At 44.7% G+C, this 24704-nt stretch overlaps 1 protein-coding gene across 1 annotated transcript; it reads left to right on the top strand.

Moving 5' to 3' along the window:
* Nucleotides 1-1952: 1952 nt before the first annotated feature.
* Nucleotides 1953-24704, top strand: LOC101069779 (voltage-dependent calcium channel subunit alpha-2/delta-3-like). The gene is made up of 40 exons (XM_029826528.1): nucleotides 1953-2288; nucleotides 2578-2827; nucleotides 3962-4043; nucleotides 4765-4971; nucleotides 6280-6396; nucleotides 7760-7819; nucleotides 10430-10592; nucleotides 11042-11173; nucleotides 11659-11719; nucleotides 11824-11974; nucleotides 12053-12127; nucleotides 12211-12300; nucleotides 13708-13821; nucleotides 14425-14503; nucleotides 16359-16492; nucleotides 16787-16804; nucleotides 17918-17989; nucleotides 18127-18207; nucleotides 18293-18367; nucleotides 19647-19730; nucleotides 19889-19960; nucleotides 20049-20110; nucleotides 20200-20267; nucleotides 20394-20439; nucleotides 20553-20650; nucleotides 20723-20816; nucleotides 21190-21285; nucleotides 21391-21512; nucleotides 22196-22273; nucleotides 22346-22407; nucleotides 22478-22522; nucleotides 22622-22684; nucleotides 22983-23053; nucleotides 23144-23219; nucleotides 23386-23426; nucleotides 23542-23597; nucleotides 23913-24030; nucleotides 24125-24237; nucleotides 24365-24447; nucleotides 24518-24704. Exons 1-40 carry the CDS (start codon nucleotides 2189-2191, stop codon nucleotides 24608-24610), a joined length of 3702 nt encoding a protein of 1233 aa, XP_029682388.1. The 5' UTR covers nucleotides 1953-2188; the 3' UTR covers nucleotides 24611-24704.

The following is a 24704-nucleotide window of genomic DNA, read 5'->3' as shown; positions in this document are numbered from 1 at the left end:
ATAAACTGCCTGAATCCGAAGGCTGCGTTGCTGCAGGAGCTTCTGTTGAACTGACTGAATAATCCGTCCAGTTAAAGCCGGAGGAATATTGTTGTGTTGCACTGTATTCCCACTCAGTGCCAACAAAACTGCAAAAAAACAAAATGGAGCCATGTGGAGCTTTGCTGACGAGCCCAATTTCTCTGGTGAGACGTCCTAGGAAGAGATTATTCAGCGGGCGACCGGATCAGGAAAAGGGAATAATGGCAGGAAAATCACACGGTCATAAACACATGATCATATGAAACAACAAGGATTAATTAACTACTGCTGAACACCATAGATAGATAGATAGATAGATAGATAGATAGATAGATAGATAGATAGATAGATAGATAGATAGATAGATAGATAGATAGATAGATAGATAGATAGATAGATAGATAGATAGATAGATAGATAGATAGATAGATAGATAGATAGATAGATAGATAGATAGCTTCCAGGTCCTGAAATTGAAAACACTTTATCCTGAGGTTAATACATATTTCTAAATGTCAAAAGGGGTATTTATCCAAGCACCCGTGGGTGATGGAGCCCTACGTTCCCAGACTTGAGGATGTGGACTACCTCGGCTGTCACTATGAGCTTTGTCACCTTCATTCTGAGCCTGTGTTGTGTACATCTGCTATCTCAAGATTGTTACTATTTGGCCTGACAAAAAACAAGGAATAGGAAATAATCCCAACATTATTACTCTGATGATACATTTGAATCATCTGACATCCTTAATTATTACCGGTAGTTTTTATTGCCAAAATAGTCCTACCTGAAGCACCAACTCTTCCAAAAACAAAACGAGGATGTCCTGAAATTGAAACACTGTAAGAGTAACTGTTACATAGATAGATAGATGATGGAGCTACCATATGAATATAACTAATATAACGAAGGAATAATGAATATAACTACAACAACATCCAACAGATGAGGAGGCCAATAACGGTTCTACTCCTGCAATATAGACATTTCCCACTAGATGTCGCTATATACGACATACTCAGTGTATGAGTGGGTCAGAGCAGACACACAGTGTGTGCGTGTATGTGTGTGTGTATGTTTGTGTATGTGGAAATAAATAGAAATAAATATCGTGTTTATACACTCAGAGAGATTACTGGGTTTTACACATTTTATGGGAACATGTTTATTTATAAAGATTAAAAGAAAAAATCTAATGTAAGAGAAACACGTCGGACACTGCTGGGACGCAGGGGGACTTTCTTTCGGACCAGTGACTTCTGGACTGTTTTAATGGTTTATAGAAGTAACCAGGGTCAGAGAACACAAACTGTGCGTGAATCAGCCAGCCTGAACTGCAAACATTGCTGCCTGATTGATTTTCAACTTCAGGGATGCGTGGCTCCGCGCATTCCCCTTCTGTCGCTGCTGCGCGCCGCCGATATGCGTTTATGTGACCCGCTGCTCCGTGTGGGTGGAGGTCGCGACATTATTCAGGAGATCCTATCAAAGTGAGAAAATGCACCTTCTAACCCACACACACGCGCGCGCACCATCACTTACTCGTGGAAACTACAGGATTAGACCTGGAGAACTGGAGGAGGAGCTTGTTTTTTATTCATCGATAGTTAATTAAAGCATCCGGGGAGGCGGCGGAGGAGCCGGATGATACTGTCCGTCATCGAGCGCGCAGCCACCTTATCGGCACGTCCCAGACAGAACCGAGCTTCTCACAACTTTGATGTACGACGCAATTACTAAACTAATAAAAGCTTCAAGCTTCAAGCCGTTGCCCCGGCGGAGGAGGGGGTGGGGTGGGGTGGGGGGGGCATCCCGCTGCCCTGACAACATTATCGCCTCCTAATCAGATCTGCGAAGTGGACGATGGGGACGCGCGCACGAACTCAAGTCTTCACCTGTGCGCAATTTTTCTGCGTCCGAATAGTTACTGAAAAATGAAATCCTGCGTGCGTCTGACGTCATCAATCAACCTCGGACCAAAATGATGGGTCATGTTAAAAAATTAAACCGTAATAACGCAACAGATTTTCAGCCGTGAGGGGAAACACTCCGCTCATGTCGCTTCGGCTTCATCCGCGGGCTCGTCGCAGCCACCGCGCGGAACAATCCTGCAACGTCAGCGTAAAGACGACAAGTTGTGGGGGGGGACACAGAGAAGCCGAGTTCGATGTTTGCTTGTATTGTTGTGCAGGCGATTAATTGTGAATTAATTTGGGAAAAGAGAAGCCCCCGAGACTGGAATCACCACCCCAGGGAACGAAACAAAGGTCCGTGAATTTTGCAGGGGTTTCCCTCTCTCTCTCTCTTTCTTTCTGCCCCTCTCCCCTCTCTGTGTCTCTCTATCTTCTCTTTTTTCCTCTCTCCCTCTCTTTCTCTCTCCCTCTCTTTCTCTCCCCCACTATTTCTCTCGCCCTCTCTTTCTCTCTCACCCTCTCCCCCACTCTTTCTCTCCTCCTCTTTCTCTCTTACCCACTCTCCCCTCTCTCTCTCCCCCTCTTTCTCTCTCCCTCTCTTTCTCTCTCACCCTCTCTCCTCCTCTCCTTCTCTCTCTCTCAGATGCGGTAGTGAACGTGCTGCCAGCGCCGCGGTTGGAGTGGGTGCACCGGGGGTCCAGAGAAAGGTGGCGGGAAGAGCGTCCATTACTGCTGCAGATTGTTCGGTGTTTCCGGGCGGCACTGGTGAACATGTTGGGGGTCTGGAGGCTCCTGTTGGCGCACGCGTGCAGCACCAGCCTCCCGCTCTGGATCATCCTGGGCTTGAACGCGGTGGAGACGGCAGGGTCCCAGCAGGGGATCCCACTGTCAGTGTGAGTGAGGAGCAAATGTGTAACTTCAAAATGTGCCCGATGATCTGCTCTCTGTAGACCTGACATGTGCCAATATTAGTTCTGTTTTGATTTGAATGGATTTCCTTTTTTAAAGTCTTTCATTGCCTTTTGTGGTGCTTGTCTGTTTCTTTTATGTTTGTTTTTTTTCTTCGAAACACCTCTCCGGTCAGGTCAACACGTAGGTTCTTGGTGCAGGAATCATGTAATTTTATGTGATTTTGAGCAAATGATTAAATGAATTGAGAAAGAATAAACAACAGCTTAAATATATGAGTCAATTTACTCAGATTTGTTCATTCCTGAGGGTGGATTATGTTATTATCCATTTTATTTCATAAATGTTGCAGTTAATATAATGGTAAATCTAACAGCTGCTCCGCAGATGTTCCATAACAATATAACAATAATAATTCTCAGTCTGCACATCTGGGAATGTCAAAACTTTCTACTTTGGGTTCTGCGTAAATATATGACAGATATGAATGCACAGCGCAGGTATTGTCATGCATAGCTCAAATTTACAGTATTTTTAAAGATTAATTTCAGACTTCAGTTGTTTGAAATGCTTTAATGCATGGAAGGTAGGAAAGAACCCCCCCCCCCCCCCCCCCCCCCAAAGTCTTTAAAATATTATATTAAAGGGCAGGATCGAAATAATCCACAGGATTTTCCAAAGCTGATGATTGCCAGACGTTAGATTTTCTGAGACTCTTTCAGAAATTTCAGCTGATTTACTGAACAAAAATTGCTGCACAGGTGGTGAAAAGCTAAAGCCGCACTGCAGCAGAGGCGGCGCGTTACCTGCCACTCGCGTCTAACTTTGCTGGACACTCACATGCGCCTAAAACTAACTCACGCACAGCTTGTTACAGCTGAGCACAGAAATCATCAGATCATCTCTGGGCAAAATAAAGTTCAGAGGTGTGGGACATATGTCAGTTTGACAGTTGACCGAAAGACAACCTTTAAACCCTGGTGGCTAAAGAGGAGAGGAGGGCAGCAGAGCGGGAATTTAACTATCATCTGTAACTGCTGCTCTGATTCATCATCTATATTGAGGAGTTTGAGTGAGTCACAAAATTATGATTCGGTTCTTTTTTTCTTGCGTTGCAGCGTGAAGCTCTGGGCTTCAGCATTTGGTGGGGAAATCAAGTCCATCTCAGCTAAATACTCTGGATCACAGCTGCTGCAGAAGGTATTAACTTCCTGTTTCTGAGGCTTGTGTGACGCGCAGCAGCATTCTGAGCTTCACACACGGTCAAGCTGCACATATTTTATCACAATGAAGGCTGGAAAATCTGGTATTCCCTCTGCAAAGGTATTGAGAGGACTCAGGTGTGTTTTTCAGAGGCAAGGTTGTGTGTGAGCGTGCGTGTGTGTGGGTGTGTGTGTGTGTGTGTGCACTCGACACGGTCCATTAACCACAGCTCTGATTCCTCTCCCATCTCATCTCTCCAGTTATCTCTCTAGAGTCAAGATTTTCAACCTCTGGATATGAAGGCGACAAGGAGACAAATTGAATTAGAGCGTGTGAGGTTCACGAGCACGCGTGCATGTGTGTGTGTGTATGTGTGTGTAATATGATGAATGACAGACAAGAGGCAGTGATGCTGCGCCTTAGATCCCCCTTTCTGAACTTTCAGTGGTGTTCCCTGTTCAGAGGCCTCTGACAGCACGTTAAAAAGTAATAAATGATCAGAATTTGTTGAATAAGCTTTGAAAGTTATTATTCTTGAATCCAGCCAAGGTTTATTTGAATAACCCCCAATGACGTCATGCTGCTGTCACCAAAAATGATGCTAAAGTAAGAACATTTCCATCTGAGTGTCCCTCACAACCATCCTTCACTTCCTCCTGAGCTCAGCTAACATTTATTAACCTTTTGCACGTGACCCCCCCCCTTCACTGTTTTCCAGGAGCTGTGGGCCATCACGGCGCCACGCCCGGGGACCAACTCCAGCTCTGAGGTCGTCACGGTCAAGGGGGGCAGAATGACTCCCAGAAACACGTGTCCGTGGGAGGAAAGTTTGACGCCCAGAGGGCCACGCAGACACGGGGAGAGCTTCCAGGTTGCTTTCAGAAAGCGGCTCCAGTCTCCAAATCTAAGCCCCCCCTGCCCCGAGGTGACCGCTCATTTGAAGCTATAATTTGCTGCCAAATATGCATTTTATTGCAAACATTTTTGCAGTGCGTCCTGCAGAATTACTCCCTTTTATTGTGTGTATGTAAGCACTTTGCCTGTCCTTGTCCATGGAGGCATGTCCAGAGAGAGCTGTGCTGAGCCAGTCAGCATAAAGCAGTGAGCTGTGAGAGGAAAGGGGGGGACATTTCATTAGGGGGTTGATCTTTATGCTTCATCATTTGATGTTTAAAGGTGAAATACCTCAAACTTATGCAAACAGTAAAAGCACATAGGGTTCGCCTTTGATCAATACGGTTGATCGCTGCTTCTGATGGAGAGGGTTCAACCTCTTCCTGAAGAGGTGTATGTGTGTGTGAATGTGTGTGTGTGTGTGTTGGGGGGGGGTGCTGAGGCAAAGAGGACAGGCGTGAAATGAACTGTTCTGCTCCATCGCGAGCACACACTCTTCCTTTCAGTAGGTAATTTGTCGCCTCATGTACTGGAGTGTTTGTGTGTGAGTGTGTGTGTGTGTGTGTGTGTGTGTGTGTGTGAGAGAGAGAGAGAGAGAGAGAGAGAGAGAGAGAGAGAGAATTTGTCCTCATATTTGTGGTAAACATGTACTGAGCGTTTTAAGTGATTTTAAGTGACACTGAGAATAACAGCATCTGCACGTGGGTGTGTACGTGTGTGTGTAGGTGGTGGTGGTGGTGTTGGTTGGGGGGGCCTGCACAGGTGGGTATGCAATTATGTAATGTGAATGCGGCGGGCTTTGTTCCGTACGTCTCGAGGTCTCCTGAATCCAGCAAAATCAGCATTATGTGAGTTGTAGTTCATTACCCAGAACCAGCCGAGCTTGACACGTTATTATCTTTCCTCTGTGCTTTGACTCCATTTCAATTACCCTCTTACCATGCGTTCAGCCTTCAGATCTACCCCACCCATCTATACTGACCACCCAAAATGCCCACTCCCTGCCTATCAGAGGCAGCATGTGCCGCCAATGACAGATTAGATAGAGATTATCAATCATTCTGGGTGTCATGATTCTTCTTATCAATATTCATTTGAGACCAGCATGTAATCCTTCCCCTTTGTGGGGTGCAGGCAGGGGAACCATTGTGCTCTTTATAATGCAGCACGTGAAAAACACACACGCAGAAAGAAATTGTCTTTTTTTTGTGTGTTTGTTTCCCATTAAGTGGAGGTTGATTGGTTAATCACCCACGAGAACTGAACCCACTCCACTTTTACCTGCAGCCAGTGTGACATTTACATTTACTGCAACCAGGTCTTGTGTGTTATCTTTCAGAAACATAAAGAGTTTGTAAAGACAGTCAAAGTGGAAGAAATAGATGGAATGAAGCTGGTCAAAAATCTGGCTGTGAAGATGGAGGAAGTCTTCCAGAAAAAGGCAGAAGCCACCAGAGTAAGTGAAATTAGCCTTCTCATTCATTTAAAAAGATAAATTTACCCACATTTGCTGGGATTAATAAAGAAATTGGCCTGTTCATTATAGGGGCTTAAGAAAATGAATTCTGCAAAACAGAAAATCACATCATATATCATTAGTCTGTAATTTGTATTTGAGAGGAAATAACCCAAGAAAGTAGTTTAATTATAACAATTTATGAGGGGTTTTGTCTCGAAAAAAATACTGGTGCCATCTGTATTAATGAGAGATGGGATGCAGTTTTTCTTTGCTGTTAATTAAATACTGCAAATATTTAGAGCTACATGTTTAATATGATTTTTTTTTGACGATACACAGTAATTATTTGTGCACAAACGTTGGCAGGAATAAGGATACAAACACCTTTAAACGTCTAATAAAACGGGTAATTCTTAAATAAAGAAAAGACTGATAAATACAGCGAGGCTCCTTTTGTTCCATCTTTTGATAGTGCGCGTTCACGCGGCGCACATCACGCTGATGTAAAAGGTCGTTCACGAATCTGATCTCAGGTGTAATTTATTATAGTTCGCGTTGGTTGTCGCCTCCTGCAGCCGCCGCTTTAATAGCGCACCTCGCAGCGACTGCGGGGAAATGATAGCGTTTATCTCCGCGGGCCTGGACCCGCGTCCGCCACATTTCTGTCGAAGCTGCAGAAAGAAGCTTCACTTCGCGCCTGCATGAAGAGTATTTGGGAGGGGAAAAATCTTTAAATTGAGAAAAGTCTGTAATGAGCGTCGGCGAAATGCGCCACTTCGTTAATATAATTGCCTGAATCTTAAGAGAAATTAAAAAAAGGAAAATTCTGGTGATTTTATTCTTTCTCTTTTTTACGTTTTTAAACGACAAACACGGGCTGAATTCCTGCACCGTCGTCCGGTGGTTTGTGTTTGCGTGGCAGTTATTTTGACACGTGTGACAGATGTTAATGGTGCTTTGGGCTCTGAAGGGGAGAGAGTCGCCAACGTTTTTCAGACGATATTTCCCGAACCAGGCACATTTGATTTTTTCAGAAGGGACTTTTATTACAAAGGCTTTTGCAGCTTTGCGAGGCTGTCCTGCTGCAACCCGCCTCCATTAATCACCCCTGAGCCTGCTCACAGTACAGTGGCTGAGGGTTTATGCGTATTCCTGTCTTTAAAATACCGCACACATAAAAGTCGGCTAAACTAAAAACAAGTATTCAGTCCATTTAAAGGTCATTATAAGGTTTTGAAAACTTGCGACGCGCCAGTTTAAAATAACTTAAGGGGAAGGGGAAAAAAACTTTCTTTACACTTGAAATCGGTCGTTTGCGCAACTTTGCGGGAGTTATTAACATTTCTATTTCTGTCCTTAGCGGCTGGTGGAGGCAGCAGAAGAAGCGCACCGTCAGCATGAGGAGAACCCCGAGCTGCAGGTGAGGACAGAAAAGAGAGGAAAAGAAAAGGAAATGAAAGGAAAGGAAAAGAAGACAAGAGAAATAAGTACAAGATAGTGCGTCATTAGGAACCTTGAGTCGAGGATGGGCAGGCGCGGCTGCAAGGTCAGCGAAGGGCACTGTAGGCCCTTAAAGTAGCCTATTTAATTTCAATGACGTCGTCCTTCACGCTGATGTCCCGTCAGGGCTTTAATGCTTCTTTGATAAGTAATGTCATTTAGTCTACGGTGGATTAAAGACTGCGGTGTCCGACTGCGCTGCAGAGAAGCGGATGGAGCCTGCAAAGAGAGGGAACAGGAAGAAACTGTAAAACTGTAAAACAAAAGCGGCCTGCGTCATTTTCAGTCCGACCAGGAGGCGTTCAGGGACCCTCTCTCTCCCTCTATTTCTCTCTGCCTCTCTCTCTTTCTCTCTCCCCCCGCTGGATAAAGACAGATGGAATTCTTTGCCTGGCAATTCTAGATTGGAAACCCACTCGAGCAACAAACTTGAAATAACAGCATTTAATAGTTAATGGAAACGTTTAAACCTTGTGAAAACGTCTCAGTCTCATCTTTCCGCGGGTGACAACGAAACAAGGAGACTAAATGAAGGATCCTAGACCGCATAATAGCCATTTTTAAAATTCGTTTTCATCAAAGAAACCTAATTTATCTATTAATTTGCCTAGATTTGCCACTCCCAAAACTGTAATAAAATATATATTTTAAAAATCCCCCAAAAAATCAACATTTTTGTATTCTCAGACTTCTCTGCCTCCTGTTCATTTTATCTTATGAATCTCTAAATAAGGAAATAATAATAAGGAAAATTTAAGATGCACGATGATGTGGTGACGTCATGGCCTAGCATCATTTGGGCGGCCTCGCCTCCTCTGACACCACATGTTTCATGCTCCATTTCACTGACCAGGGTGAGATAAGCTTCTTATCTCAGTTGCTCCTTATCAGGATAGGGGGCTGTTACTCCTTGACCCCCACCCCCCACCCCCTTAATGATTGTCTGAAAAAGATTAAATCTATGATGAAGCCGCTCCTTCTGCTCAGCATAAATTCTGAGGCTTGATCTGAAGGTAAAGAGTAAACAGCTTCCATTACGATGGTGGTGTGATTCACAAAGAGCGAAAACAGGAGTGAACATCTATTGTTTTCAACCTATTTTAGGATTTAAAGAAACATCTCGAATAGCTAATAACACTGTCAGAATATGAGGGGGGCCTTTTCTTACGTCATTCCATTTTCAAACATTTCTCCTTCAACTCTATAGACACTCCAGCTCCACATGTGGGAGAATGTTTACCCATTCAGGCCCAGCAGCGTGTGTGTGTGTGTGTGTGTGGGGGGGGGGGGGGGGGGGGGGGCAGCTCTCTGCAGCGGGGCCTGTGCAGTGCTGCAGTAAGAGTCAGTGGGGCGTCTCGGAGCGCTGCAGCTCCCGTGGCCTGCTCTACAGTAATAACCTCGCTGCTTAACGTGCCTCTCGACGGCGCGATCGTTTCTGCTGAGGCTGCACGTTTTCCCCTCCTCAGTCCGCAGCCCACTCTCTCACCCCCCCACCCCCCCTCGCCGCTGCAGCTCTTCAGTGAGCTGCTCAGGCGTGGTATGAGCTGTCAGGGGCTGCTTGATGGTGATGCCAGTGCGGCCTCCCCCGAGTCCATCACCCACCCTCTCCCCTCCCGCCCTCTCTCCGTCTCTGTCCCCCCCCCCCTTCTCCGCCCCTCTCAGAGCACCCAGTAACGACCGCAGGCCATGCAGAGGCCGCTCAAACATAATGAGGTAGTCTTTCAGACAAACAGATGGGTTTCAATTCACCGCCAGTCATGCAGCCCTTTTTCACACGTTTTTGTCATTTATTGACTCCAGCTGCAGTTGCAGAAGTCCCTCGTTTCTGCACACTGGACCAGCAGAATTCTGCAAACAAAATCTAGACGCCCACCCCCGTAACTGTTGCTGGAAAAAAAACTGAAAGTAAAGCAGGTGAAGTGATCTTTGCCTCATTGGATCCTCGCGCGCAGCAGAGTTAATACCAAACATTTGTCACGTGTCTTCCTTTAATGTATATGCCTCATTTTGGGGGGCCTTTTTATTCTTCCAGCCTCTCATAATGACGCAGAAATTTTTTAATAATCTACAAATTCCGAATTAGGAAAAGTTTATTTATGTATTCATTTTTTTGTTATTTCTGTTATTGAGAGTGAGGAATAAATGTTCCCCCCTGACTGTGATTTCCTAATTTCACCTAAATGTGAAAACAAGACTCATTTAAATATTACTCCTTTTTAAAATATGTGATCTATTACTTAAGCAAACAGGACAGAATTTACTGCCTAACAGGTGCTGTGATACAACATGTTCTGGTGCTGTTTATTGTGTTTAAAGTTACCTGTGGTGTAGAAAAATAAGGTTTTGTAGTTAACAAGCAGTTCCTTCCTAAAGTTTTATATACAGATGACAGCACCATTTTGGAGATGTCACTTCCTGTCCGGTCACCTGATCACCACACTATGAGTACATGTTGCTTAGGACTTGATGTGTTACAATAACGCTAAACGAAAAGATGCTTTTTGTCTGTTGCATTGCCTCTTTTTTCTAGTATGAATACTTCAACGCTGTGCTGATCAATGAAGTGGATGAGATGGGAAACAACGTGGAGCTGGGGGGAGAGTTCCTCCTGGAGCCCAACGACCACTTCAACAACCTGTCAGTCAACGTGAGCCTCAGTGTGGTGCAGGTGCCCACCAACATGTACAACAAAGGTGTGAGCGCACACACCAGCATGCAATACTGCGACACTGGAGGAGAGTCAGCAGCCAGGGGAAGAAAAAGGGCCTGAAGTCATATCATAGTCACAGTTTGGGATCGATAAGAGAGCAGATAGCAGAAGAAATAGACCTCTCACAGAGCGCGGCCAGGGAGCGGAAAGATGTTTGTCATATGTAAGCTGTTCAGCCGCTTCTTGTCGTATTATGGAGCGTGTCACCCCTCAGAGTACCACCGCTGCCGCTTTTGTTCGGCTTTAATAGACTCTCCATAATTCTCTGTTCACGGCACAAAGAGAGGGAGGCAGGAGGAGGGCAGGGGAGAATTTATTCACACTCATTGTATCTCCATTGGGGGGGTCAATAGGAGACAAAGGTCAACTGTGCACCCAGGACTGGAGTGATTATCACTGTTTAATGCATGGATTTCCCTCGGTGCTCCTCAGATCCTGACATCGTGAACGGAGTCTACTGGTCCGAGGCGCTGAACAAAGTGTTCGTAGATAATTTTGAAAGGGACCCGACGCTGACCTGGCAGTATTTTGGGAGCGCTAAAGGCTTTTTCAGGCAGTATCCCGGTGAGGAACATCAATATGTGTGTGTGTGTGTGTGTGTGTGTGTGTGTGTGTGTGTGTGTGTGTGTGTGTGTGTGTGTGTGTGTGACTGAGATAAAAGGAAGACTTGTCTCAAAGGAGCCATCAGCACAGGATAGAACAAATGATTTAGAATCACTAAAGGGGTAATTTGGTTAATGTAGTAATTTTACAGATCATCAGAGAGGATACATATATACAGACTGTAATTAATCAGAATTTGTCAGAAGGGGTCCGCGCACACACCCACACACCCACACACACACAAAGCACTTCCAATTTGTATAATCAATCTAATGTTATGTGAAGTTTACTGTTTTAGTTGACAATGTGAGTAAAACTGAATGTTTTAACATTTGCTTGACTGGCATTATTCACACACCGACAGCTACAATAACCTTCCAAACACTGTAGTTCAATTTTTTTTTTAAATGTCACCCTCTTAATTTCCTTTCTTACCCACCTGTCAGGGGTAAAGTGGCATCCAGATGAACATGGCGTGATTGGGTTCGACTGCAGGAACAGAAAGTGGTCAGTCCCGGCATGAATATTTCACCTTCCTTCCTGTATCTTCTGTTTCTTCCTCTGTAAGTCCTTAACCAGGCTAGTGCACCGTTCATTCCCTTCTATCTCAGGTACATCCAGGCCGCCACCTCTCCGAAGGACGTCGTGATCTTAGTGGATGTCAGCGGCAGCATGAAAGGTCTCAGGCTGACCATCGCCCGACAGACCGTCTCCTCCATATTGGACACACTGGGAGACGACGACTTCTTCAACATCATTGCGGTGAGATTTGCCCATTCCCATTCTGCGTGTATGTGTAGTAACTGGTTGCATTGGCGTAACATCAGAACCTTTCCTCAGTATAATCAGGAGATCCACTACGTGGAGCCGTGTTTGAATGGGACGCTGGTGCGGGCCGACAGAACCAACAAAGATGTGAGTCGGCGTCGCACCGAAGGGATGACTTTGCTCATGTCGATGCTTTGAAACCAGGTTTATTCGTTGCTCTTTATCGGCAGCACTTCCGGGAACATCTGGACAAGCTGTTTGCAAAAGGGATCGGCCTGCTGGGCGAAGCTCTGGCCGAGGCCTTCACCATCCTCAGCGACGTGAGTCTCCGAACGGCCGAACCGTCGCGCCAGCTGCATCACGTTTCACTGTCTGTGGAATGATTCGTTTATTTGGTGAATCGTGTGAAGGATCCATCAAGTTGTGCGCAGCCTCTGCGAGCCCGCTTTGTATTCGTTCCACTGAGGGACCGCGCTTGACCAGAACATTACGAAAAGTTTCATTTCGCCACCTGCATTTGTTTTCGGTGACAGCGAGCGTTGGGGTATAACGCTCCGGCGTTGTTCCGCACTAATTAGAAAGAGTCGCCGACTCAAATACATCCGCGCATTTGGGAGGCGTGTCGCCCATGGAAACGCTCCAGTGCCGCTCCTGTTCCGCCCCGCAAAGAGGGACACATCTATTCTGAAGCATGATTAATGGCCCTAATTAACACCAATGATTAATAACACGGCTGATTGGAACACAGAGCTGATAAGTCCAGGAAGCAGCTCTGCCTTTTTATCTCGCAGTCTTCAGGCGAAGTGAGGCCGTGGTGCTGAAGCTGAGGGGGCCGCAGCTTCTACCTCTGCCTTCGTCTCATTAAATAAAGTCCCACAAAGAATATGCTAATCAGCTAACCGGTCAGCTACGACTCAGAGACAAACTAAATAAAACCCAGGCACACATCCCTCATTGCATCATTTGTTGCGCCATCTCCTTCCTAAACAACTGTGATTGATTAGATTTTATCACCAATCCTTAATCGATCAACATTATTGAATATGTCTGATCTCATTATATTTTATATCAACTCAATTATCCCTGACATAATGAGTTAAAAAGAATTATTTTTAATGGGTAAAGGAAGAGAAATCATGCTAAAGGACATGTTTGTCAGCCCAGTTTGTTCATCTTAATATAAATTTTAAACCAGTTTGTGGGTTGCTTATGACCCAGAGGTGTTTATAAATAGTTTATATCCATAGAATATATTTTGACACGTTAAATCACATGGAAATATTGAAATGAATTAAGTCTAAATCCAATTAAGTTCACTGGACTGTGGTGGTTTGTTGTCAAACTGTCAGAGCTTACTGGGACATTTCAATGGAACAGACCCCCTGATGTAAACAAACCTTTCACTTAGATAAGACATTTTCCAAATCGCAGTCTCCAAACTTCTGTTTACATCTTTTTTATTGAACCTTTTAATAGCTGTGATTGATGCTTTCAGATGGAACCCAAAGCTGTGTTTTCTGCTGTTTCTGTTAACAACCTCGCATTGTAGTACTTCACCTCGGTCAGCTGTAGCAGTTTGTTCTGCAGGACTCTTTTTCCTCCCCACTTTCACCCCATTACAACTCCATAAACCCCTGAATTACAGTGTTGTACAGTCTCTAAGCTCATGCTGCATCTATTCTGCTGTTATTTGTATCTCACTGACAACTTTGCATGTCTTTTTGCAGTTTAATCGCACCGGACGGGGCAGCGTGTGCAGCCAGGCTATAATGCTCGTGACTGACGGTGCCACAGAAATGTATGATGATGTTTTTGAGAAGTATAACTGGCCAGAACGAAAGGTTTGTCCTCCTCTTAGATCCCTCTTTTTTAACTCTATGTGTTGTCAGCACACTCTGGAAAGGAAAACACAGTTTAGTTGGGGGATTTTTAAGGAGGAGAAAAGCACTTCTGAGCATCAGGAATAAACCATACTCTTACTGCTGTGCCCCTCAAAAAGCAGCCAAAATAATAGCTTCAAAGCATGTTGGCAACATGAGCGGCAACATTTAGCAGGACACCCCCCCAAAAACACCCTGAGGGCTGCTATATGGCAGCCGTTGAGTGTTTTCTATATGCTTTATGCTTAGCAAAGCATCTGGAGCCAATGAGCCGTGTGGGTTTGGCAACATGTCACAGTGTTCTTTAAAAGGACGGTGAAACGTGTCCTCATACCCACCCAAAAGCCCCACAGAGTAGAAAAACGTCCAACTTAACAGCAGAAAGGCACACTTGCTAGCAAATGAATTAAAGTGAAATCCAGGAAAGCTTTTATTGCATTTTTGTCCTTTTCTGAATAATCAGAATCTGTGCAAAAGGATAAAATCCAAAAAGACACATCTTTGCATGTTTTGCGTAATCTGTCCATCTTTGAAAGGGCTGATGTCTACGTGTCCCCGGCACAGGTGCGAATATTCCCTTACCTGATTGGACGGGAGTCGGCGTTTGCTGACAACCTGAAATGGATGGCCTGTGCCAACAAAGGTTTGGAATTTTTACATTCTTCAAGACCACTTTGTGCATGTGTGTGTGTGTAGCTGAGGATGTGTGTTTTAGATTTGTGTACATTTCCTGTGCATGTGCACATGCAACGGCTGTACCGCGGGGCAATGAAGTGGCGCTTGGGGGGGTTCAGAGGTCACCCTGCTCTAATCCCTCTTCCTGTCAGAACGTCTCCCCCTCGGCTGCTCTCTGCTGATGGCTCTCACGTGCCTTCGCTTTGGATGAGTGCACGCTGGAAGGGAAATTCGCGACCGGGAAAACATGTCACAGCTCACAGCGGGGAGACTAGCCACAAATGCAGTTTTGCATAGACCCCCCACCCCCTAAACCACACCACCACCTCCTACACACACACACACACACACACACACACACCACCAATGAGGAATAACCTTACACTTCAAGCATTGTCAGAAACAGCAGGAACACATGTGGGACTTTTACTCAGCAGTCAGAAGCACTTAAGACTCAGCTTCAATTAGCAAAGTTTCTAGGTGATTCCTGGTAGTAGTGACAGCATGGTGGTCATGGTGATGATGATGGTGATTGTAGTGATGATGATGGTGATAGTGGTGGTGATGGGGTGTTGGTTGTGGTGGTGATGATGATGATGATGATGATGATGATGATGATGATGATGATGATGATGATGATGATGATGATGATGATGATGATGGTGGTGGTGATGATTGTGATGGTGATAATAGTGATGTGACAGTGGTGGTGGTGGTGGTGGTGGTGGTGAGGTGATGTTGATGGTGATGGTGGTGGTGGTGATAATAGTGATGTGGTGACAGTGGTGGTGGTAGTGTTGATGGTGGTGGTGGTGGTGGTTGTGGTGGTGATGACGGTGATGTGGTGGTGATGATGATGATGGTGGTGGTGATGAATGTGGTGGTTGTGGTGGTTGTGGTGGTGATGAGGTGATGTTGATGGTGATGTGATGGTGGTGGTGGTGATAATAGTGATGTGGTGACAGTGGTGGTGATGATGGTGGTGGTGGTGAGGTGATGTTGATGGTTGTGATGATGTTGATAGTGGTGGTGGTGATGATGGTGATGGTGGTGGTGGTGGTGATGGTGATGAATGTGGTGGTGGTGGTGGTGGTGGTGATGGTGATGAATGTGGTGGTGAGGTGGCTGTGCAGCTGTGAGGTGGGCCCAGACTGGAGCACAATACAAGCTTCACATCAACTAACTGAATTTCCCAGCAGAGTTTTTATCTGAAAGCCTTTTTTATCCCACTTGCTCTGCTCCCCTGTTGAGACTATCTCACTCTGTCTCTGCTGTGGTGGAGCTGCACAAGTATTATGCTGACTGAATCTGGGAGCAGATCTTCTCTTTAGGGGGGTCTGAGACTGGAGCGTACACTGGCTTCTGTTGTCAGTGTAGCAGGAATTTACAAATGTTAAAGGCCCAATAAAAAGGATCCTGCATCTGTTTCCCTGGATGCAGCCTCCTTCTAATCAGATCTTCTCCAGTCTCTCTAAACCATTTGGACCAGAACAAGATCGTTTAGCATAAAACATCACTAAGAACTCGGCGGGGTGAACTCTCTTCTCCCTTTTTTCAGTTTAGACCTACTCAGCCATACAGGTTTTCTAGATCTTTAACTTCTGCCATTCACATAGCCTGTGTCCTGTGATTTAATATCCTGGAAGAATCAGCTTCTTCAGCTTTTCCAGATCTGTCTTTGTCCATCTCGAGGGAAAACTCAGATTTGAATTAACTGAATTCAAGCCCTGGTCGCTGTGTTCTATAAAGGTTCCTCTTTGTGATTCAGATGCTGGGTTTTGCTAATCCCATGAACAGACGCTGCATAAATCTATTTTGTGCAGGGTACTTCAGCCAGATCTCCACTTTAGCGGACGTTCAGGAGAACGTGATGAGGTACCTTCATGTCATGAGCCGCCCAAAGGTCATCGACCACGAGCATGACACCGTGTGGACTGAAGCTTATGTGGACAGTGCTGTAAGTATACATTCCTTTACTATGCAGTTATAAATTCCTGTCTTTTCTGCAGTACTTCTTGGTCCCAATATTTACCACCATTTTTTATACTAGTGTAGAGTAACCGGATGCATGTGTGTGTCTCCGCCATCACCTCCTTATTCTCCTCCCGCTGCTCGAGAGATTAGCCATTAAGAGCTCCACAGAGACACCCCCCTCCAAATGATGTTCATCTGGCTCCACAAAGTCGATGCACAGCATGAACGTGAAGGCTTTAACTGATTGAATGTTTTTATGTCTCCTCTTTTATTTAAGCTTTCCCAGGCTCATAAGGTAAATATCTCCACACGATCTAACCCTGCCGTGTCCTCAGGTGGAGTCGAGTATAACACTTAGTTCAAAACTACCATGAAGAGGAAGATCAAATTAATATGAGATAAAGCAAAGAGACTCGCTAATGGTGTCTCATTATGAATAGGAGGTGAGGAGTGGTTCGTGCCCGTGAGAGGCGGAGGAGGACTGGATGGACATTTATTATAATTCTTTACAGTCAGGAGATGATAAGAGAGTACACTGTAAAACACACACATACACACACACACAGGCGGGGAGATTGTCCTTTGGAGTGTGCAGTGTACTTGTATCTCAGCCTCAGACACACCATTCATCATTCTGTGGATCATTGCATTTTATCTCCTAAAGCCCATAATAAACCTGACACTGGAGAGAGAGAGAGAGAGATGGGGGGAGGGTGGGGGTGGACATGAGGGTGGTTAGGCTTAGGTAGGCTTACCTCTGTGTGTGTGTGTGTGTGTGTGTGTGTGTGTGTGTGTGTGTGTGTGTGTGTGTGTGTATAAACAGTCCCCAACAGTCCACTTTCTGCTTCCATTGTGCGTTATGAGGAATTCAAGCACCCTCCATTCTTCATTTTGTCAAGATAGCTGGTTCACTCTGCAGTTCACAGATTGTTCGCCTAATACGTGTGCGTAAACAAATCAATGTGTGCACACACAAACAGAAACACACAGGTCCGACTGCGAGGTGAGGCGAAAAGCGGACCTACTTTAACAGTGCTCATGTTTAATTATGTCAGCCTTCATCCCACCGGACTGACCTCATCTCCTCCTCTGTGACCTCCACACACACACACAAACACTCACACACACACATCCATACACACACAAACACTCATATACACACACATCCATACACATCCATACACACACAAACACTCACACACACAATCCTGAGTACAGAGTCCTCGCAACTCTGCAGAAACCCATTCAGCGGCTGCTATGTTTATGAGTGATTTATGTCCCATTTGTCTTTAGGCAACGACGCTACTTTTTTAAAAGTTCACCTGAGGTTTACCATTCCTATTCGAGCGCTCCGATTCAGGTGTCAGTATCAGAATTCAAATTTCCGGATTTCTGCCTGTTTTTCCAGCTGAATGAAAAAGTTGGGCCAAGTCTGATGACCACAGTCGCCATGCCCGTCTTCAGCACCAAGAATGAGACAGTATGTGGCTTTACTGTAATAGCTGACAACTTTTAATGTACATAACCCCTACTTAAAAACATTTGAAAGGTTACTGTTCCATAAAAGTTTCAGCCAAAGTTTTTTGTTTGTGGCTTGTTTTGAATCTGTTCATGCAGAAGAACCAGGGTATTCTGTTGGGGGTCGTCGGAACAGACATTCCTCTGCCGGAGTTGATGAAGCTCATCCCAAAACATATGGTACAATCAGCTGTTCTCGTGGTTTTAAACAATTACATTAATCTTCTTTTTTTGAATTCCTTCCTTGTGTATTTGGTGTCTGTAGCTCGGGATCCACGGCTATGCATTTGCTATCACCAACAATGGCTACATCCTGACACACCCCGACCTCCGACCTTTGGTAACCCAGCTTTCTTACTTACTGCACCTTCACAGCCAACAATCCCTCACTTCACCCTGTTATTTTCTTCTCCTTTTGTTTTGATGATGACATGAACGCCTCAGTTAATGAGTGCATAAAGACACAACTGTGTGGTTCCAAAGCCGAACGTATAGTCAGTAATCCCCAACTTTTCCTTTGATGTATGCATGCAGGGATAAAGGCCACTCATAGGGCTGGCTGGCCTGAGATTTCCCAGAGGTAACTTAACACTCGCTGGCAGAGACCACAGCCACTCACTCTGGGACCGCTGGTTCCTCAGGAGCTATGGCTGCGCTAGTGGATCTGTGTGTGCCAGTGTTAGTGCTATTCCTCTATGTGCAACCACGTGTGTGTGTGTGTGTGTGTGTGTGGGTGTGTGTGTGTGTGGGTGTGTGTGTGTGTGTGTGTGTTTTGGTCTATGTAGTTTTTTTTTGTCACCGTCATTTTGTGGCTAAACCTGTGTCGTGCTTGTCGTTCTAGAATGTTTCTTGTGAACCAGACACCATAAAGTGGGAGTTCAGACTGAGTCGATCATAGATAAACCTGATGTATTGATCACAGAGGTTTTCATTTAAAATATGCTGTCTTTACTAAATGATTATGTGAGAAAATAGTGATGTTAAACTTGATTCATAAATGTCAGTGAATGTAAATAAAAAGAGAATGTAATGATTTGCAAGACCTATAATGGACTCACAAAGCTTTGATATCTAACCATTTAAACATTTTTTTTCCCATTCAACATTGATTTTGACTTAATTTTCCCAAATTCCTACTTCTGATACCATATTTGGCTCATGTAAGAGCATATTTTTAGCTGGTCAGCAGGAAGCTCTTTCTGTTGGTCCTCAGATCAGATCAGATCGGGTCAAACCTGCTTTTGAAGATGAAAAGAAAGTATAAAACCTGTTAAGAAACTGAGAAACAAACTAAGTTTCTAACAAAAAGATTCTAACTGCGTCTTTGATTTTAACAACAGTGAGCATCACGATCTCACAAATCTCTGGGGAAATTAACATTTTAGCTTTGTTTTAATAATTTACAAATCAGAACATTCTGTTTTTTGCATTCTATCAAATATCCAAATGTTTGCTACCAAGTTTCTACGTTTTGAAGTTACGTATGTGTCACAACTTTCATCCATGGGTGAGGTTAGATTCCTAGACGTTTACGCCATCGTTAAATGTTTAGTCAAACTTCAAAACGTCAGCGGGGAAAAAGGGCCTTGGAACAGTAAATGTTGTGTTCCTGTGTCCAGTACCAGGATGGTCAGAAGAGGAGGAAGCCAAACTACAGCAGCGTGGATCTCTCAGAGGTGGAGTGGGAGGACAAAGATGACTTTGTATGTTGTATATTTCGTTTTACATTGGTTGTGTACGTCTGTTGTGTAATGTCTGAGACATTAAAAGGAACTGTAGTTGTGCAGACTGCATTCTGTGGCTGCAGCTGGATTAATGACCCTTCACTAACCTCTCTGCCCCTCTGCCTTTTATCTCCCAGCTACGCAACTCTATGGTGAACCGGCGAACCGGGACTTTCTCTATGGAGGTGAAGAAGACAGTGGACAGAGGGGTAGATCTGCTCAGCATCTCGCACAGATGATGGATTGTTGCTCTCCAGAGTCCAAACTCAACCTCCTCTGGTTCCTATTTGCTTTCAGAGACGAGTTCTGAAGATGCACAATGATTACTACTTCACCGACATTAAAGGGACGCCGTTCAGGTGCCGTAGGTTCTTACAGAGAAGCGATGTGGGTTATTTTTGTCTCATTCGCACAGTCATTGGTTTGCGTCCTCTGTCCCTGTCTGTAGTGTTGGGGTAGCTCTCTCCAGAGGACACGGGAAGTACTTTTTCCGAGGAAACGTCTCCGTCGAAGCCGGTATTTCATTTCGACTATTACAAGATAGAATGAGATGTGTTACGCTCAGTGCTTGTTTTTAAAGGGGGGTTGTGAGCACCTCTCCAGGCTGGCATTGCTGAAGCGTTACTGACTTGTGTTTTTCAGGGCTCCGTGATCTGGAACAGCCAGATGTCGCCCTGGCAGATGAATGGTAGGGCCGGGGTTATGGAAGTGGGCATTCATGCATTATGTAGGTTATTCCTCCATGTTCGTCTGGGATGTTGATGCCTGTGACGTAACAGTGGCGCTCTGTTCGGACCACAGGACCTACTGCAACACAGAGGAGAAGCATGAACACCGTCACCTGACCCAAATTCAGGCCATCAAGCTTTTCATGACGAGCCGCAGACCAAACCTCAAATGTAAGAATCACGCCCAATTCTATAAAACCTGGTTTGTTTGGGGTCTAAAAGATGAATTTCAATGTGGTGCAGGTGACAGAGAGCTGATCCAGGAGGTGTTATTTGATGCAGTGGTCACTGCTCCACTGGAGGCCTACTGGACCGGGCTGGCCCTCAACAAGTCAGAGTATGAAAATATGTTGTTTTTCACACCTCACTGCCTTTATTAATGCGGTACTTGATGGTTTTATATTGGCAAATCATTTAGTGATTTGTATGTCGAGGTATTTGACCTACAAAGAGATATTAAAAACTTTTTTTAAAAATCCATCAGCCTTGTATAGTACATATATAAAAAACCTGAGTACTGACACATTATAGCTCAAAAGTTAAGGACTTTTATGGAGAGAAAAGAATCACTGTACATGGTTCACTGTGCTGACGTTGAAGACTAAATTTCAGGCTAAATTCTGCACACCTTTATTACAATTAGAAGCTTATCTACTATTACCAATGTCCCCGACACAGGAAATACACACTAAAACCTTTTAAATCAACAGGAACTCAGACAAAGGGGTGGAGATCACCTTCCTGGGTACCCGCACTGGTCTGTCAAGGACCAATCTGTTCATTCCCGCTGATCAGCTCTCTAATCAGTGAGTCCCACCACTCATCGTCTCTCTAATCATTACTCACAGCCTTCATCACGCTTGATGAATGTAATCCTTTATGACTCAGCTCCATTCTCTGCCCTTCCTCAGAGATTTCCTGACAGCGGAGGACAAAGAGGGTGTCTTTAATGCCGATCACTTCCCTCTGTGGTACAAGAGAGCGGCAGAGCAGGTCCCAGGCACATTTGTGTACTCCATTCCCTTCAGCACAGGTAAGAGCAATAAACCTTTACCTGACAGGCAGAACTGCAACTAGATCAACTAGAAAAGCACTCAGAGATCGCAGAAACCATTGGCCTATGATCTTTGGAAGATCAAAGGTCAACGTCCCTTCGGAATCCACAACAAGGCTCATTTTTAATATATCCTGAAAATTTCATTTAGATCTGCTCAGAGCTTCAGGTTGTTCACAGACAGACAGACAGCCACGTGACCACCATGGCCCAGGCTCAGCTCTGTCAATTGAACAAGCAGCTTGAATACTTCTGGTGGTTGCTGCTTCATATTCCAAACATTTTGGGAGTTCATCTGTTTCTCCTGAACATTCTGAGGGTTATGCATTGTGAATTTTACCACTGTCTTCCCCTCCCTTGCTGCTTTCCTGCAGCCCAATGTTCAGCCTGCTGGAGGCAGGAGGTAACATTCAGCTGCTTTCTTCAGGACATTTACCACCTTCTCATTCTTAATAACTCCTCTAACCACTCCAGTTTCACCATTATTACCTGAAATGTCCAATTACAGCCAGTGTTTCGGAATTATTGGAGTCATCTGGCTGCCTGGACTTTATTACTGGGACCTAATGGTGTGCAGGTCCCTCTGAGTCAGCCAGATGAATCAAGGGCTCCATCTAGTGAAGAGAAAGTGTCATTTAAATAAGTGTCCTGTCTCTGTCCAGCTTTAGAAAATAAGAGCGTGGTCTTGGCCAGTACAGCCATTCAGCTCCTGGATGACAGAAAGTCTCCAATTGTTGCAGGTAAGACCTATTTAATCCAGCAACGAATGTAGTTTACTTCACTTCTGTTTCCATTGTGCATTTTGTGCTCAGCTGTGGGGATCCAAATGAAACTGGAGTTCTTTCAGAGGAAGTTCTGGACTGCATGCAGACAGGTACAAACTAGTATGCACGATGGAACGATTTCACCGTATGAATGCAAAAGGACTGTTATTTTCTGCACAGTGCACGGCCCTGGATGGAAAATGTAGCATCAGCTGTGACAGCGAGGTGACAATACTTCACACAACCGGCAAAAAAGTACAACTTCAGGCCTTTAATTTCACTTCCGTCCTGCTAACGTTTTATTTTACTTGATCCTCCTGACAGGACATTAACTGCTATCTCATCGATAACAACGGTTTCATTCTGGTCACAGAGGAGCAATCTCAGGTAATGACATCAGAGGAACAGGAGAAAAACTTCCCTCAAGCCATAAACGAGAGATTACAAGTGATTACATTAGGGTCATCCTCTTTCTCTTTTAATTTTACATTTCAGTTTATTTTGCTATCAATTCACTCATGTTGTTGCAAAGGTTGAAAGAGAAGGTTACAGTCTTCACAGTTGGCTTTTAAACATTCCACCTTTTAGTAAAATACCTGTATTTTTCCATTGCTGCCTGTTTGATTAAACAGGCTGTTTATGGTCTGTTGCATTTGTCCTGTTTGTGAGCTCACTTCTCTCTCAGACAGGGCTCTTCTTTGGAGAGGTGGAGGGCGCTGTTATGAACAAACTCCTCCAGATGGGCTCTTTTAAAAGGTCAGTGGAGTGTGCGTGTGTGTGTGTGTGTGGGGGGGGGGGGGTATTGTGGACACAGGAAGAGTTAATGATGATGCGTTTGCATCGCAGGATCACCCTGTACGACTACCAGGCCCTGTGCAAGGAGTACACTGGAAGCAGCGACAGTGCTCGCACACTATCAGACGTAAGTGAGACCGAACAACAAGTGGTAAAAGAGAGCCACCACTTGTGGAAAAGTGGCCTACATCTGCAGCATATACGTCAGCATTGATACTTAGCTCAGGGTTTGTGGTCCACACTATAAAACAGACTAAAAGCAATAACACTGCGAATTCTTCTCTTTCATTCAGCCATTCTCTGTCATGAAGTGGCTCCTGACTGAAATTGTAATGTAAGAATAACATAAATGTCTTTTCTTGATTTATGAGGATGTATTATTGTACAGGAACTATAAGTTATTGTCATTAAGGTAACATTTATTTGTCATTTTATTGTTTTCTGTGTAGATTTCTACTAGAATTTAACCTGTACAGCTGGTGGAACTTGGATCTTTCTGTTAAAGGTAACTGGTAACACTCCGCTACCTTAAACTGGCCTGGAGCGCCCCAAGAGGGAGGGTCTCGTTTCCCCAATGTCAGGAAACGTTAAACATAGAAACCACTTTTTTTGACACAATTTTAATAACTCTATTATAAACTTGACTACACTATATACATGTTTTGATAAATTCTTACATGTGACACAGAAGATTCCGTGTAACTCTGGACTATCCTGATCCACCGGGTGTTGATGCACAATCATTCCTCTGGTATTTGTTGTTTTTGCGAGTTTCCGTCAATGTTTTGTCAAGTTCTGTCCGTTCCCTTCGTCCATTCAGCTCAGAGAACTCGAGGTAAAACCTTGATGGTACCTTGCGATACGGAGTATCCCGCCTTCATCTCTGAACGCACCATCAAAGAAACAACAGGCAACATCGACTGTGAGGGCTGCGTCAGGTACTCAGACCTTATTGCTGCGTCTGAAACTGTGAATGTTCATCCTGCTGTCCCGATCCTGGTATTTTAACATCTGCCAATGTTCGGGCTACAGATCTTTTGTCATACAGCAGATTCCCAGCAGCAACCTGTTCATGGTTGTTGTGGACAATAAGTGCGACTGCAGCAGCGTTCCTCCAGTAACAATGGATCCCATTGAGATCATGTATATCCTTTCAACAACAGCTTTCACTCCGTCTGACTGTTTTTATTTTAGTTTGCACAATCCAAGTCCTGCATGTGATATAAATCTATAAATATGGGTAAAGTTGTTTCAGCCTTGACACCTGTGAACACAACGAGTCACTTAAATGTGACAGGCTGAAGTTTCAGAAGGACAGGAAGAAGCCTGAGTCATGCCATCCATTCCACCCAGAGGTGAGACATGTCCGTCCGTTTGTCCATCCATCTTCTTTTATTACTGACCGAAATATTGTGCGTTCTCCAGGAAAATGCGATGGAGTGTGGCTCAGCGACGCGCCTCTCCACTGCTTTAACAACAGCTCTGCTTCCTCTGATCGCTGCCGGCATCAGCAGGTGACCTCTAACACCAAAGTGGACGTCAGTACGGACTCAATCAAGACAAAGATGCTCCGTAACCCATAGAGAACATGGCCAATCAGAAATTAAAGTAC

This window comes from Takifugu rubripes, chromosome 19 (genome assembly GCF_901000725.2).
Source record: "Takifugu rubripes chromosome 19, fTakRub1.2, whole genome shotgun sequence".
NCBI classification, from domain to species: Eukaryota; Metazoa; Chordata; class Actinopteri; order Tetraodontiformes; family Tetraodontidae; genus Takifugu; species Takifugu rubripes.
The sequence above is the reverse complement of the archived record's forward strand: the minus strand, read 5'-3'. Positions and strand labels throughout refer to the sequence as shown.